We start from the raw sequence: 15931 nt of genomic DNA on the forward strand, positions 1-15931 counted from the left end.
GTTCTTTTTCTTTTTCTTTTTCTTTTTCTTTTTCTTTTTTTTCTTTTTCTTTTTCTTTTCTTTTTTCTTTCTTTTCTTTTCTCTTTCTTCTTTCTTTTTTTTTTTTTTTTAAAACCAAGAACCAGCTCTTAGTTTCTTTTTTTTTTTTTTCTTTTTTTAAATTTTTATTTATTTATGATAGTCACACACAGAGAGAGAGAGAGAGTCAGAGACATAGGCAGAGGGAGAAGCAGGCTCCATGCAGGGAGCCCGATGTGGGATTCGATCCCGGGTTTCCAGGATCACGCTCTGGGCCAAAGGCAAGCGCCAAACCGCTGCGCCACCCAGGGATCCCTCTCTTTCTTCTTTCTTTCCTCTTTCTTTCTTTCTTTCTTTCTTTCTTCCTTCCTTCCTTCCTTCCTTCCTTCCTTCCTTCCTTCCTTCCTTCCTCCTTTCCTTTCCTTTCCTTTCCTTTCCTTTCCTTTCCTTTCCTTTCCTTTCCTTTCCTTTCCTTTCCTTTCCTTTCCTTTCCTTTCCTTTCCTTTCCTTTCCTTTCCTTTCCTTTCTTTCCTTTTTTTCTTAAGATTTTTGTTTATTTATCCATGAGAGACTGAGAGAGGCAGACACAGGCAGAGGGAGAAGCAGGCTCCCTACGGGGACGTGGGACTCAATCTCAGGACCCTGGAGTCACGCTCTGGGCTGAGGGCAGATGCGCCACCGCTGAGCCCCCCAGGGATCCCCAGTTCTGTTCCTTCCAAATGAAAGCAAAGCAAGCCGGCCGTCTTGCCAACCGGACCACGAGAAACGTGCTGCGTGGTTTCTTTACGTGGAAAGTTTGTTCCTTCGGTGGGAAGGGATGTCAGTAGCGTGTGGGAGTTGGGAAGAGCAGGGTGCCAGGCTTTGGGTTTTCTCACGGGTGGGGGGCGTTACAGGGTTGGTGCCCGTGTCATGGGACCAGAAGCCTCTGAGGCTTGTCATCTTCCTTTATGGGCTTGATGCCTTTGCGGCCTCTTTATTTCCGGGGAATTGATTAATTCCTGGCAGAGCTTTGAGGGATTATCCCGAGTGTTCATGGGACGCCGTGGATCCTGCCAATGTCAGGGGAGGACTTCCCCGGAGAGGGGGCGGGGGATCCCGTTGAGGCAGGCGGTGGGCGGCGGGACTCCATGGCCATCAGGGCTGGAGCAGATGAGAGTGTCCAAGGGGCCTTTCATCCCCCGTTAGGTATTTTCAGTCCCTTTTGTCCAGTTGTGCAGTGACCTTCCCCTCCTGGGAGAATGAAGCTCCCGCGTGACCCTTTGTGAGGAACGAGTGCGATGAGTGGATCGGGGTGCGGGGGCTCCGTGGGAACGGCGTCCCTGCCCGGGCCTGGACATCAGGACACGGACCTGCCGAGGTTCAGGGGGAGGCCGCGGTGGGAGCCCCCGGGGCAGGGGGTGGCCTCCAGCGGGGAGGTCCAGGCCGCCGGGGCCGCAGACCCGCTTCCCCGCCTGACAGGTTCCCCCACGCGGTCGGCGGGGGTTTGGGGGAGCCCGGCTGGGGGCGAGGGATCGGGCCTGGCCGGGGGCAGGGCGCCGGCGCCTGGGGGCCAAGCTGGTGACCGTCGTCTGGCAGATGTGCCTGCTCTCCGCAGCCCTAGTGGCAGCTGGAGGCGTCGGGCTCGAGGGGCCTCGGTTGGCAGACGCGGAGCGCCAGGGCCGCCTGGGGGTGTGAGCCCGTCGGCCGCGCAGCCGCCTAGGCCGTGGCTGCCCTCCCGGTCCCTCCGGGGCTTGGAAGTAAAAGAAGGAGCCCGAGCCCGTGACCCGGTGTGCGGAGGTTCCACTGGGGCGGAGAGACCCCGGGTCCCTGGGAGGCCCGACAAGCCGGAGGCGGCTGCCAGCCCCGCGGGCCCTTGGGCCGTTGGGGGGACGCCTGGGCTCTGGGTCCTCCCCGCGTCCGCAGGAGCCACTGTAGTTGCTCAGGGGCGATTTCCAGCCAGTGTTGTAGAGTCTTTCCAGAAGTTCGGGGTCTGTGTCCCTCCGGGGTCAGGGTCACCCCACGCGCGGGCCGTCAGCCGGTGCCACTCGCTCGCAGAGCCCGGGAAGCCGTGGGCCAGCGGGGTCGGGGGCCTCGGGGGCTGCGGGGGCTTTAGACCGTGGGTCTCTACGGGGGCCGGGGCTTAATGGGCTGAGGTGAGGAGGGAGCAGGCCGGGGCCAGAGGACGGTGGGGGGCCCAGCCCGGCAGGAGCCCCGAGGCCCGGCCCGTGGAGGCGACGCTTCAGAAGCCGTTTGTGCCCAGTCAGTGCTTTGCCTCAGTTAAGTTCCAAACAGGCTTTCGTGAGGCCCCCGGAGACGCCTGGACGTGTTTGCAAGTCTTGAGGTGCCGATTAAGAGGTGTGTCGCGTTCGGGGTTTCAGAGTCATGACTACCTGACGTAGTTATCCATAAAGCAAGTTGGGGCACATCGAGATCGGACGTTCCCCATAAAGGCCGTTGTGACTCTGAAGTACTTTTATTTTATTTTATCTTATCTTATTTTATTTTATTTTAATTATATATATATATATCCCCTAGTTGCTCAACCTTAACTGAGCCACCTGGACGCCCCTCTATGACTATTTTTTTAAATAGCTCTAACTGAGGTATGGACCACATACCATGAAGTTTTATCTGCTTAAAGTATAAAGTTCTGTGGTATAGGGATCCCTGGGTGGCACAGCAGTTTGGCGCCCGCCTTTGGCCCAGGGGCAATCCTGGAGTCCCGGGATGGAATCCCGCGTCGGGCTCCCGGTGCATGGAGCCTGCTTCTCCCTCTGCCTGTGTCTCTGCCTCTCTCTCTCTCTCTGTGTGACTATCATAAGTAAATAAAAATTAAAAAAAAAAAAGTTCTGTGGTATTGATTGTATTTACAGAATTGTTCAGCCATCCTCACATTCTCATTTCTAAATATTTTATTAATTCCATAAAGAGAATCTGCATGTAGTGGTAGTCATGTGACATTCTAGTGCATCCCAGCCCTGGCTTCTAGACAATTGATTAGTCTTCCTCTTTTATTGATTTGCTTATTTTGTATATTCTGTATAAATGACATCTTACCATGTGTGGTCTTTGTGAAGCCTGTGAATGTTTTCAGGGTCCATTGGTTTTGTGTCCTGGATCAGTACTTCATTCTGCTCGTTGCTGAATAATATTCCATTGTATGAATATGCCTAAGAAATGAGTTGTTGGGGATCCCTGGGTGGCTCAGCGGTTTGGTGCCCGCCTTCGGCCCAGGGTGTGATCCTGGAGTCCCAGGATCGAGTCCCACGTTGGGCTCCTTGCATGGAGCCTGCTTCTCCTTCTGCCTGTGTCCCTGCCTCTCTCTCTCTCTCCCTCTCTGTCTCTCATGAATAAATGAATAAAATCTTAAAAAAAAAAGGAGTTGTTACCCTTCAAAGTGAAACTGTTATTACCTTTGCCAGCAAAAATGGGTTCATTCTGGAATAGGTGAGAATTGCAACTCCAAAAAGCAGGCTACAGTGAAACCACAGACAAGCCAGAGAGAACTGAGGAGAGGAGGCTCTTTTATAGAGGAAACTGGGGATTGGGGAGGGGCCGTTGCAAACAAGAAGTCCATTGGCACAAACTGGGCTTGGAAGTGTTATTGCGTCTCATTGGCTGAGTTGTGATGGTCTCTCACTGCCTGGGCTGTTGCCATGTGGGAAAATAACCTTCCTCCTGTTGCCCTAGTAGAGTGGTATCCACTTGCAACTGCAAGGTCCTTCTCTTGCTGTTGGGTCTGCAGTTGACTGAGTGGTAGGGTACGGGAGCCCCACCTGCTGGCCTCCTGACTCCATTCTTCTTCTTCTTCTTCTTTTTTTTTTTTTTTTTTTGGTTTTATTTTAGAGAGAGCACAACTGGGGTAGGAGCAAAGGGAGTGAGAGAGAATCTCCCTGCTGAGCATTGAGCCCAATGCAGGGCTCAGTCTCACAACCCTGAGATTATGACCTGAGTCAAAATCAAGAGTCAGAAGCCCAGGCTTCTGACTGAGCCACCCAGGTGCCCCTCCTGACTCCATTCCCAACAAGGTTTTCCTATATTAGTTTTTACACATCTCCCTCTGATAAGGATCTTTTCTTAGGCTCCTGGGTGACTCAGATGGTTCAGGTCATAATCTCAGCGTCCTGGGATCAGTCATGTTGAGCTTCTGGCTCAGCGGGGAGTCTGCTTCTCCCTCTTCCTCCCCTCCCCCACCTGCTTATGCTCTCTCTCTCTGTCTCAAATGAATAAATAAAATCCTTTTTTTAAATTTATTTATGATAGGCACACAGTGAGAGAGAGAGAGGCAGAGACCCAGGCGAGGGAGAAGCAGGCTCCATGTGGGGAGCCCAATGTGGAACTTGATCCCAGGACTCCAGGATCACACCCTGGGCTGAAGGCAGGCACTAAACCGCCTAAGCCACCCAGGTGTCTCTGAATAAATAAAATCTTTAAAAAATTTCTCAAATGCATCACTGATTGATTACAAGTCGGTTTTCCATGTTTAGTGCTTTTGTTCCTTGGTGCCAGGAAAGACCTTTCCTGGTTGTGATGTCCCATGTCACAGGGAGAGTGCATAGCAGTTGGAAACCAGTTAAGGCCATAATTGAGTAACAAGAAAGATTAGAGGGGAGGAGTCTCAGGCATCCTTGAGATCCTGCTCATCTTTGGTCCCTATTTATCAAGTTGGTAAGCGTTGGAGATTATCTCCTTGATGAATATATCATTTTTAAAACATTTTGACAGGCAACAATTATAAAAGCAAAAGTAACATGAAAATTGCAAATTGACGGCTCTAAACCAGGACCCTAGGTCTAAAAGTAGCCAATTGAATGTTGGCAGTTTTCAGACGTGGGGAAATTTTTTTATTCTGTTGATAAAAACCTGGAGTCATGTATTCCTCCTGGAATGTGCATAAATTAGAAACTGAGTCAGTAGCATATGGGTGTTAGGAAGAACAGGGTGCCAAGGGTTAACAATGGTAATGGTGCTCAGAGGTTCTAGACAAACCTCCATCTTTGGCCATTGGGTTTTCTCCCAGGTGAAAACAGACCATTACAGGGAGTAGTGCAGGGGATGGTGAGCCTCTGAGGCTTGTAATTTTCTATTATGAGCTTGATGCCATTAAGGGCTTCTTTATTTATAGGATATTGATTGATTCTGGGGAGACAGGTTGAGAGATCTATTTTATTTTATTTTTATTTTTTAAATATTTATTTATTCATAAGAGACACAGAAAGAGAGAGAGGCAGAGACACAGGCAGAGGGAGAAGCAGGCTCCATGCAAGGAGTCCGACGCAGGACTTGATCCCAGGACTCCAGGATCACGCCCTGGGCTGAAGGCAGGTGCCAAACCACTGAGCCACCCAGGGACCCCTGAGAGATCTATTTTAATTGTGATGGGAGGCACACTGTGAATTTTGCCAACATCAGTTGAAGATTTTGCCCAGAAAGAGGATAGTAGGTGATCTAATGAAGACAAATGATCATGTCCCTAGACTCCACTATAATGTGTCAGAGATGGAGCAGATGAAAGATGTGGAAGGGTCATTTATTTCCTTTGGTTGTCTATTTTGACCACTGTTGTCCCCCTTTTTAGGGATTAGAATTATTTAGAATTAGAATTATTTCCCCTTTTTTAGGGCAAAGACACCTTTTTAAAAAGTGTCCGCCCAATTAAATGACTACAGGCATAGGAACTAAGTAGAAAATGGTGTAGCTCTCAAAGGATCTAGACAAAAGGGAGTGAGTTCAGAGACAGGAACCTGTTGAGGTTCGTTAGAGATCCCTGCTCTTTGTATTGTAGACCTCCTAGGTTGGGGCTATATGCCTGTCAGCAAGGACACGGAGTGAGTCATTCCCAGGGTGGGGAGTGGTTTCTTCAAGCTGATTACAGGGGAAGACTGGGAAGGATCCCTGTGGTTCCCTGGAGCACCATCATTGGGAATGAGGAGGATGTTGGAAAGGCTGGCTGCAGGGATGCAGCTGTGGGAGCGCTTAGGTTGGTAGCAATCTTTTTTTTCTAATGTCCTGATCCTCTGCAAAAATTCGAGAAACTAGTCCGGCTTTGTTTTTGTTTAGGAACCTCCATTTGCTAGAATTGAAAATTAAGAATTTTAGTGGTCTTGAGGCTCCTGGTTGGCTCAGTCAGTAGAGTGTGCAAGTCTTTTTTTTTTTTTTTTTTTTTAATTTTTATTTATTTATGATAGTCACACAGAGAGAAAGAGAGAGAGGCAGATACACAGGCAGAGGGAGAAGCAGGCTCCATGCACCAGGAGCCCGATGTGGGATTCGATCCCGGGTCTCCAGGATCGCGCCCTGGGCCAAAGGCAGGCGCCAAACCGCTGCGCCACCCAGGGATCCCGAGTGTGCAATTCTTGATATCAGGTTCGTGAGTTCAAGCCCCATGTGGGGTGTGGAGTCTATTTTTAAAAATAAAATTAGTTGGGGATCCCTGGGTGACTCAGTGGTTTAGTGCCTGCTTTTGGTGCTAAAAATATTAAAAATAATATTTTTATTATTTAAAAATAAATAAAATTAATTAAAAAAATTAACAGTCTTTTAGGTGACTCATTTAGGATATGTATGAGTGCTTTGGCAAATAAAATCTGCAGTGGACATATTTTCACATTCTGTCCTAGTCCTTTTAACTAAAAGAAAAAGATACAGGTTCTGCTCTTTAATAAACATAGACTTAAATGTTACCTAGGTGGATTCCATGTCTATAGGAAGACCAGAATTTTCTTTATTTTTAAAGATTATATATTCATGAGAGACACACAGAGAGAGGCAGAGACACAGGCAGAGGGAGAAGCAGGCTTCCCGTGGGGAGCTCAGTGTGGGACTTGATCCCAGAACCCTGGGATCATGACCTGAGCCAAAGGCAGACACTTAACCACTGAGCCCAACCAGAATTTTCTTTAAAGGCAATTTGGAGTTGATTGTAATTGTCATGTAAAGACTGATCATCATAACCTAAAAAAAATAAATCTACTAGTTATTATACTAGCAAAAATGGGTTTATTTGGTAATAGTGGAGATTTGCAATTCTGTATGTAAAACCACAGGCAAGTCTGGAGAACAAAGGGAGGAACTCTTATAAAGGAGGAGAGAGGATATTGAGATGGGCTGTTCCTAACAAGACATCCACTGGAGCAAACTGGGGGTTCCATGTATAGTGTTTTCTCATAGGGTGGGCTGTGACTGTCTCCCATAGTCTAGCGTGTGACTGCCATTGGTTGAGCTGTGACTATCTTATTGGCTGGGCTGTTGCCAGGGAAGGAGGAAACCTTCCTTTCTCCTGCTGGGGCAGTATGTGTCCAAGGTTATCTCTTACTAATGAGTGCGGTACAGGATGAGTGGTACTGGTGGGAGCTCCAGGTCTGGCCCCCTGATTCCATTTTACTTGTGTCTCTTTTATTTATTTTCAAAGACTTGGTGGGCTTTGGGCGGTTGGCCCTTGTTGGCTGTTATCAATCACGCTGCTTAGAGTATGTGTGAATTAGTTGTTTGTGCTCATCTTCACTGTCTTGGGTAGATTGATACCAGGGGTGGAATTGTTGTATTGTGTGGTAACAGTACATTCATCATTTCGAGGATGCACCAGGCTCTTCCAAAGTGGCTGCACCATTTTACATCCCCAGCAGCAGAAATGCACGAGAGTTCCCCCTTCCCTCACATCCTCACCAGCACTTACTTGTCCAGCTTTATAGCCATTGTAGTGGGTTTGGAGGGGTATCTCCTTGTGGTTTGATATGCATTTCCCTGATGACTAACATCTAGCGTCTTTTTCTGAAACTATTGGCCACTTCATGTCTTCTTTGCAAAAGTGCTCATATTCTTTGCCCATTATTTCATCACATTATTTTTCTTCGTATCATGTGTTTAATTTTTCTTCATTGTTGTATGAATTTTTAAGGCATATTTAAAATACAGGACTTATCAGATGTGTGATAAGCAAACCCCACTTAAAACCATGATTGAAGTAGAATTTGCCTTCCTATTAGGTGATATGGTTGGGATTTTTTTTTTCCATTAAGTATTGAGAACACAGTTTTTGTTTAAACAATGTCTGATTTTTTTTTGAAAAAAAATTTACTCTGTATTTCACGAGTGTGGGGTCATACCTTGTTGCTCTGAAGTTATGAATTAGCCTTATTTTCTTTCTCTGTTAAGGTCACAGTGACTCTGTTACCATCAATCCCCCAGGGGCTCTTTCTGGTGTCTTTCTCCTTGAATTCTGGGCACTAGGGTGTATACTTGAGAGGCCCTGCTGATTTCCAAGTTTCTTCAAGAACCAGAACTCCTGTTACACACCAGGAGTGTCAGGCCCCCTGGCCCTCCCTGGCTCCCCCTGGCTCCATGCCCAGAGTCCACCTAATCCAGGGAAAGGGTCGTGTCTGCCTGTGTTGGAATAGAGGGACGGCACCAGGCTCCTTGACCTTGTTGCCTTCCAGGGTGAGAGCAGCACTGGAATCCGTGTCCATGGCATCCTCACATTGGTTCTAGTTCTTGGAGCTGACAAGGCAGTAATCATCTTTGAGCAAGTCGAAGATGTATCTTCCGATTTCTGTGTTGTCTGAATGACGATTTCATTTTTCGTTCTTACTCTACTGGTCTGCTCAGATCTGCTCTGTCTTGGTAAAAATAATATTTGGGTGTGTGTACGCCTGTATCGGCTGCTGTCATCACCCTCTGCTTTGGGTTCCCAGCCTGTCCCATCACTGAGTGCACTGCAGTGGATCCCCTTGCGTGTTGTCACTTCCCACACATGTGTGACTCGGGTCCTAGGAATGGAGTACAGTTCCCTGGCTGTCACCCCCCCCCCCCCCAATCATCCCACACACATGGGTGAGGATGGAGCATTACTGCAATTGAATCTGTGGGATGTTTCAGGACTCGGTGGTCTTTGAGGATGTGGCCGTGTACTTCACCCCAGAAGAGTGGGCTTTGCTGGATCGTGGTCAGAGGAGACTTTACAGAGATGTGATGCTGGAGACCTGCAGGAACCTGGCTGCAGTGGGTAAGGATGGCTCCATCCCTTCACTGGTCTTTTAGGATAAAATGTTTCTTATAAGTGTCCAGTATTATTGGGGCCAAGGAATGGGAATACATTGGGGAAGAGACAGACATGGTCCAAACCTTCATGGAACCTACCTCGAGTCACATACCTTTTCTGTGAAAACAGTTTCATGTAATAAATTTTTTTAAAGATTTTATCTATTATTCATGAGAGACAGAGAGAGAGAGAGAGAGAGAGAGAGAGGCAGAGACACAGAGAGAGAAGCAGGCGCCATGCAGGGAGCCTGATGTGGGACTCGATCCAGGACTCCAGGATCACGCCCTGGGCTGAAGGCAGGAGCCAAACCACTGAGCCACCCAGGGATCCCTCATGTAATAAATTGACTATTGCTCTGGATCAAAGTTAGACTGTCTAATTTTATCAGTGTGAGAATGGTCTCTGGTGTTGCTCTGGGGCAGTGAGTACTTCTTTGTGGAGGATACACTGAGGTTAATACCCATTTCTCATGGCAGTCATGCTGCAGTTAGTCTTGCACTTCATCATCTTCAGTGACCTTGAAGACCAAATTAACGGTCCATTTCCATATTGCTTGTTGCCCTTCAAATCCTCCCTCATGCTGAGCTGTTCTCCAGGGCAGGGCAGTAGGCACACACACCATCTGACCTCCTGGCGGCAGCTGGGGCAGCGCAGGCAGGCTTCACTGAGGGCCTCTGTGCCTTCATGACAGTCCAGGAACCCTTGATTGGACCAGGTTCTGGAGAAGGGAATGGCATTTGGATATGAGCATTAGAAACATGACTCAGTCCTTGTTGGAGAAGAGTGATGTCTGTCATTCACCTGGCTTCCCTGTTGGAACTTTCTTCTATCCTTGCCCATGTGGCAAGCCTTTTTGTATTCCTCTTAGAGGTGCCATGTGGATGTATGGATCTTGCCCAGTTCCTTCCTACTTTGCTTTTCTGATAATACTTCTTTCCACGTTAGTCTCCATATATTTTGAAGTATTTTTCAGCAGATAGGCTGCTTTTTCATATATTTCTCCTCTTATTGCCAAAGTCCCAAATCATTAGGGTCCTCAGAATTTTTCTTTGGTCACATGTTCATTCTTCCTGATGAACTTCATTTACATTTGGGATCAGTATGTGAATGGAAAGCCACATAGGGTCTGTTTTCTTACCTTTAAACATCAGACCATTCCCAAGAAATTCAATTATGGTACCAATTCTTGCAGATTGTTGCACTCAAGTTAAACCTTGTGGATCAAGAACTCAGCTGAATATTTTGGAGAGTGAACTATCCAGTGAAGAGAAAATAGTAAGATTTACAAGAAATGATTCCTGGGCTCTTTTTGGAGAAAACCAAGTGTTTCATAATATTGGAGATCAGTTCCAATCCCAGGAGAGGTGTCTGAGGTGAGTGCCTCTCCCATAGGAGAAAGGGGGATCTTGGCAAATTGTTAGACTAACTTGAAATTAAAAAATATAAACCTAGCGCTCAACATTTTTGTAGTCGGAATTACACAATACAAGATCTATATAAATGTGATGTACATATTGATCATTAGAAATATAATCCATTTCATAACATTTACCAGCAAAATCCACATGTCAGCAATGCTGACAGTCACAGTTATTATTGGGCCCTTATTTTGAGCATTTAGCTTCTTTTACATTGTAGCAGTGTAGATGGTGCCACAAACATGCCCATTCCTTGGAATTGCTCATTAGGTAGTCAAATAATCATTAATAAACATCAGTAGATCTTTAATTAAGGGATTGGTTATAATTATTTTTGCCTAACAGTGTGCCTTCCTTTTTTGAACAGAAGTCATTTGCTGGAGCGTGTCTGTGAGAGCAATGAAGGTAATCAAGGTGGAGACACTGTAAACCAGATTACAGGTCTTACTGTGCATGAGGATTGTCCTGCTGGAGAGAAATCCTGTGAATGTGCTAAGTGTAGAGAAGTCTTCAGAGATGGTTCTTTCCTTGAGAACCCACAAATATTTCACCCTGGACACAAGCCTAATCCCTGTGAGGAATGTGGGCCAACCTGTAGCGGCGTCTTGAGCCTTAGCACTCAGGTGGATGCAGATCTTGTGAGGAAACCTTATGAACATCAGGACATTGGGAGAGCACCTAAGAGATACTCAAATAGTCTGGGTAGTCAAAAATCTTTAGAGTGCGGGAAATGTGGAAAAACTTTCACTTGCCCGTCATCCTTTCAGGGTCATGTGCAAGGTCACTGTGAACAGAGAGTCCATGTGTGTGACGTGTGTGGGAAAACCTTTATGTATCAGTCCTATCTTACACGTCACATGAGAACCCACACTGGGGAGAGACCCTATGAATGTGTAGAGTGTGGGAAAGCCTACAGTTGCCTCTCATATTTTCGAGAACATGTGAAAACGCACAGTGGAGAGAAACTCTATGAATGTAAGCAGTGTGGGAAGACGTTCAAATATCCTGCGTCCCTGCAAGGACACATGATGACGCATACTGGAGAGAGACCTTATCTGTGTCAACAATGTGGGAAAGCCTTCAGTTGTCCCAAATACTTCAGAAGACATGTGAGAACACACAGTGGAGTGAAACCCTATGAATGTACGTTATGTGGGAAAGCCTACAGTTGTTCCTTATCCCTTCGGGAACATGTGGGAACGCACAGTGAAGAGAGACCCTATGAATGTAAGCAGTGTGGGAAGGCTTTCAGACATCCTCGATATTTTCAAAGACATGTGAGAATGCACACTGGAGTGAAACCCTATGAGTGTAAGGAGTGTGGGAAAGCCTATAGTAGTTCCACATCACTTCAGGAACACGTGAGGACACACACGGGGGAGAGGCCCTTTGAGTGTCAGCAGTGTGGGAAAGCCTTCACTCGTCACTCCTCCCTTCAAGGACACGTGAGAGCACACAGTTTGGAGAAACGTTATGAATGTACACAGTGTGGGAAAGCCTTCCGTTGGTCCTCATCCTTACAAAAACATGTGAGAACGCACAGTGAGGAGAAACCCTATGAATGTCAGCAGTGTGGCAAGGCCTTCTGGTATCCAGCCAATCTGAGAGCACATGTGAAGACGCACACTGAGGACAGACCCTATGAATGTCCGCACTGTGGAAAAGCCTTCAGTTGTCACTCCTCCCTTCAAGTACATGTAAGAAAACACAATGGGGTGAAACCATATGAATGTAAGGAGTGTGGGAAAGCCTTCTGGTATCCTGTAAACCTGCGAGCCCACGTGAGGACTCACACTGGGGAGAGACCCTATGAATGTCAGCAGTGTGGAAAAGCCTACAGGTGTCCTGCAAACCTGCGGGTACATGTGAGGACTCACACTGGGGAGCGACCCTATGAATGTCAGCAATGTGGGAAGGCCTTCAGGTATCCTGCAAACCTGCGAGCACATGTGAGGACTCACACTGGGGAGAGACCCTATGAATGTCAGCAGTGTGGAAAGGCCTTCCGGTATCCCACAAACCTGCGAGCACACGTGAGGACTCACACTGGGGAGAAACTCTGAATATGAGGACAGTGGGAAAGCCTTCATTCTTCCTTAAAATCTGTAAATCCAATCAGACACACTGGCAGGAAACCTTATGAATGTAAACAATGTTGTAAAACCTTCAGATATAGCACCTCAATTATTTTGTATATAAAAACTCAGGGCTGGACAGCAATCTGTATTTGTTATAAATATGGTTGTGCCTTATAAGTGCCTCGTCCATAACAAGGATCTCTACTGTATTTATTTCCACTGCATGTTTCTGATGAGAACACTGAGATAAAATATTCCCTTCCTGCCTTTTGTATGAAATATATTTTGTTATCTCACACATGAAAAAAAAAATCTATGATTCTGTAAAACTTGTCTCTTTTCTATTACAATGTCTTTTGGACCCAGGAGTGATAAGTGATTTGTATACATATCTTGTCTTCTGTTGTGGATACTGGAATTTCCGACTCCATATCTACCTTTCATTTCAATCTTTATTATTGAAAGATGTATCTTCACATTTGCTCATCGCTGCTGTATACCACACCTGTGTTCCTTACAGAAATTAGTAAATGTGCAGGATGTTGTAAGAGGACAGTCTACTCTAATTATGTTCATATTTTGATTTCTGCTGATCACCCTTCACCTTGGTTGTTCATCAGTCAGGATGAGTTAAGAAGAGAAACCATGTGGCGTGAAGATGAAAGCTAGCATCTGGTTGGTTCTCCTGGATTTCATTGTGAGCATGGTGAGGCAGGAGACCCTATGTTGCAGAGTCGTCCTCTGTGTGGTTCTGAGATGAAGGCCCTGAGGAGAGAAACCTCGTGAAAGAGACATGATTTTCCATTCTTCTATGCCAGCAGGAGACAGAACTGCATGGGGACCCAAATGGGCCTGGGTCATGGCATGTTTTCCTGACTTCTGGTCTGTCATCTGGAACAGCCATCAACCTAACATATGTTCGATGTTTCTGTTAGGTAGCGTATTCCAGAGACTTCTCCATGAGCTCTCCTGGGATGGACTGTCTTGGTTATCAGGCCCACACAGATCCTTATGTTGCCTTGTGGCTCTTCATGTCCACGAGGCCACCTCTTCAGCCTGTTAGGTGTAGGGATCCCTCTCATCCTGGCACCCCTTCATCTCCCATGCTTTTCCTAATACATGGTTTCTGTGGTAAACATCTTGTCCCTCTCAGGATAGATCTGTGTCCTGCCACCCTGCTGACAGATTTAATGCTGCACCCACAGATACAGGAAACCTCCTTCCCTCTTTGCACTGTAGAGAGGCTGCACTGACCCCATATTTCTTCCTTTTGGATGTTTCCATGATTGGAATAAGCACTTGTGAGTGTATTTGGCAGCTTGTGGGAACTTTCCCGTATGGCTGACTAGCTGACTTCTATGTAAGAGATAAGCTCTGTATGCTTCGTTTTTTTCTGTTGTTACATGTGGTTTCTCAGTGTTTAATTTTTTCATTCCTAATATGTGATTCAAAACAGTGGGATTTTTTTGGTGTGTGTGTGTGAGATGTAATCCTCCATATTACTTCTTAGAAAGCCTATTACCTGGGTTTTCAAATCTGTTACATCCTTCTAAGGGCCATCTCTTATGATTCGTTACCTGAGAAGGTATGTTAAAATGTTATGCAAGTGGAGTAATTAATTTTTGTAATTGTATTATTTTTTCCATATATATTCTGAATAGTACTAAATGCTGTTAATCTTAAAAATATGGCTGATGGTTCCTTTACCAGGAAAAACCAGGGTTTATCTGTTAATAGCAGTGAATTACAATTTAGTACAGAAATGCTACAATAAAAATAGCAGCATGTCTCGAGGAGAGAGGAGAGTACTGGTCTTTAATAGAAGAAAGGGGGAGTTGGGAGGGGCTGTTATAACAAATAGCCCACTGTAGTGAAGTGGGAGTTCAAGTGTAGTGTCCTTTCATTGCCTGAGCTGTGACAGTGTCATTGGCTAGGCTGTTACTGTTGGAGAAAAACTCACTTCCTCCTGGTGGATGGTAAAGCACTAGCTAAAGAAGCATTGAATTATAAGGTGTCTCTTCTTTCTTCTTCTTTTTTTTTTAAAGATTTTATTTATTTATTCATGAGAGACACAGAGAGAGGCAGAGACACAGGCAGAGGGAGAAGCAGGCTCCATGCAGGGAGCCCGATGTAGGACTTGATCCTGGGACTCCAGGATCATGCCCTGGGCTGAAGGCAGGTGCTAAACCGCCAAGCCACCCAGGTGTCCCTGTCTCTTTCTTTTGAGTGTGGAGTTGACAATCGGTGCTAGGTCATGAGACCTTCCCCTGCCAGCCTACCCCCTCTATTTTGGTGTTATTCCCTTTATTTTCACATTTCCCACTTTTTCTCAAGACCATTCTTCAAAAGCATCACTGATCAAGAGTCAGTCTTTCCTATTTCAGTGGTTTTGTCCCTCAGCACCAGGGAGGCATTTCCTGGTTGTTGTGTCTCATGTTGGAGGGAAAGTGCATGCAGTGGAAACCAGTTAGGGCCACGTTTAAGAAACAGGAAAGGTTGGGCAGGAGAAACTTTCTAGTACTTCCTATCTGGTCCATATTTATCAAGATGATAAGCATTGAGGGGCACCTGGCTGGCTTAGTCAGTAGAGCATGCAACTCTCAACCTCCGGGTTGAGTTTGAGCCCCATGTTGGTTGTAGAGATGACTTTAAAATAAAATCTTGAAAAAAAAATCTTGATAAACATTGGAAATCATTTAAGTATTAGGTACATCATTTTCACAAAAGTTTGACAGGCAACAGTATAGAAACTGTAGAATAAATACACAAAATACAGAGGAGTTGGGAATGCTATGCATGTGAATATTATAAAGCAGGACCCTACGTCTGAAAGTAGTCAGCTGAAATATTTATTGCCACTTATTCAGACCTGGGGAGGAAAGGTTTTATCTATGAAAACAAACCCGGAGTCATGGATGCATCCTGGAAGCAGCATAGGAGTATGTTGTGAAAGCAGCACAGGAGTAGAATAGTGGAGGGGCGCCTGCCTGACTCAATGCGACTCTTGATCTCAGGGTTGTGGGATTGAGCCCCGTGTTGGGTGTACAGGTTTATTTTTAAATACGTTCTTAAAAAAAAAAAAGTGGATATTGCAAGAGCACACAGAATCAACTGAGTGGACTGGGGTAGATACAGTATGGTAAAAGAATGTGAAGCAGTGGCTGATAGAATTTTTGTAATATTGGCAAAATTTAAATACATTTTAAAATGATATTGTTATTCTAAAAAAAAGCCTGTTTAGAACCAAATATGATATCAAATACAGCCTAAAAAATTGAATTTTCAGAAACTGGATTGCATAAGAATCCAATATCAGTGAATATTTCAGATGAAAGACTTCTTTGAGGGGTACCTGGGTGGCTCAATCAGTTAAATCTCTGACTTTAAAACTCAGGTCATGA

At 45.8% G+C, this 15931-nt stretch overlaps 1 protein-coding gene across 4 annotated transcripts in view; it reads left to right on the forward strand.

Annotated features, from left to right (window-relative positions):
* LOC140611110 (uncharacterized) overlaps window positions 1–14326 on the forward strand; it is a 32000-nt gene extending 17674 nt beyond the window's left edge. For 3 of the 4 annotated variants that reach the window (XM_072787921.1, XM_072787922.1, XM_072787923.1), the window contains 3 exons: window positions 8872–8998; window positions 10227–10407; window positions 10820–14326. In XM_072787921.1, coding sequence (XP_072644022.1) covers window positions 8872–8998; window positions 10227–10407; window positions 10820–12515 — 2004 coding nt within the window. In that variant the 3' untranslated portion in view covers window positions 12516–14326. Of the gene's footprint in view, window positions 1–2188; window positions 2353–8871; window positions 8999–10226; window positions 10408–10819 lie in introns of those variants that run through there. The other variant, XM_072787924.1, reaches the window with a different exon arrangement.
* Window positions 14327–15931: the final 1605 nt, after the last annotated feature.

The sequence above is a fragment of the Canis lupus genome, chromosome 19, assembly GCF_048164855.1.
Source record: "Canis lupus baileyi chromosome 19, mCanLup2.hap1, whole genome shotgun sequence".
NCBI lineage: Eukaryota > Metazoa > Chordata > Mammalia > Carnivora > Canidae > Canis > Canis lupus.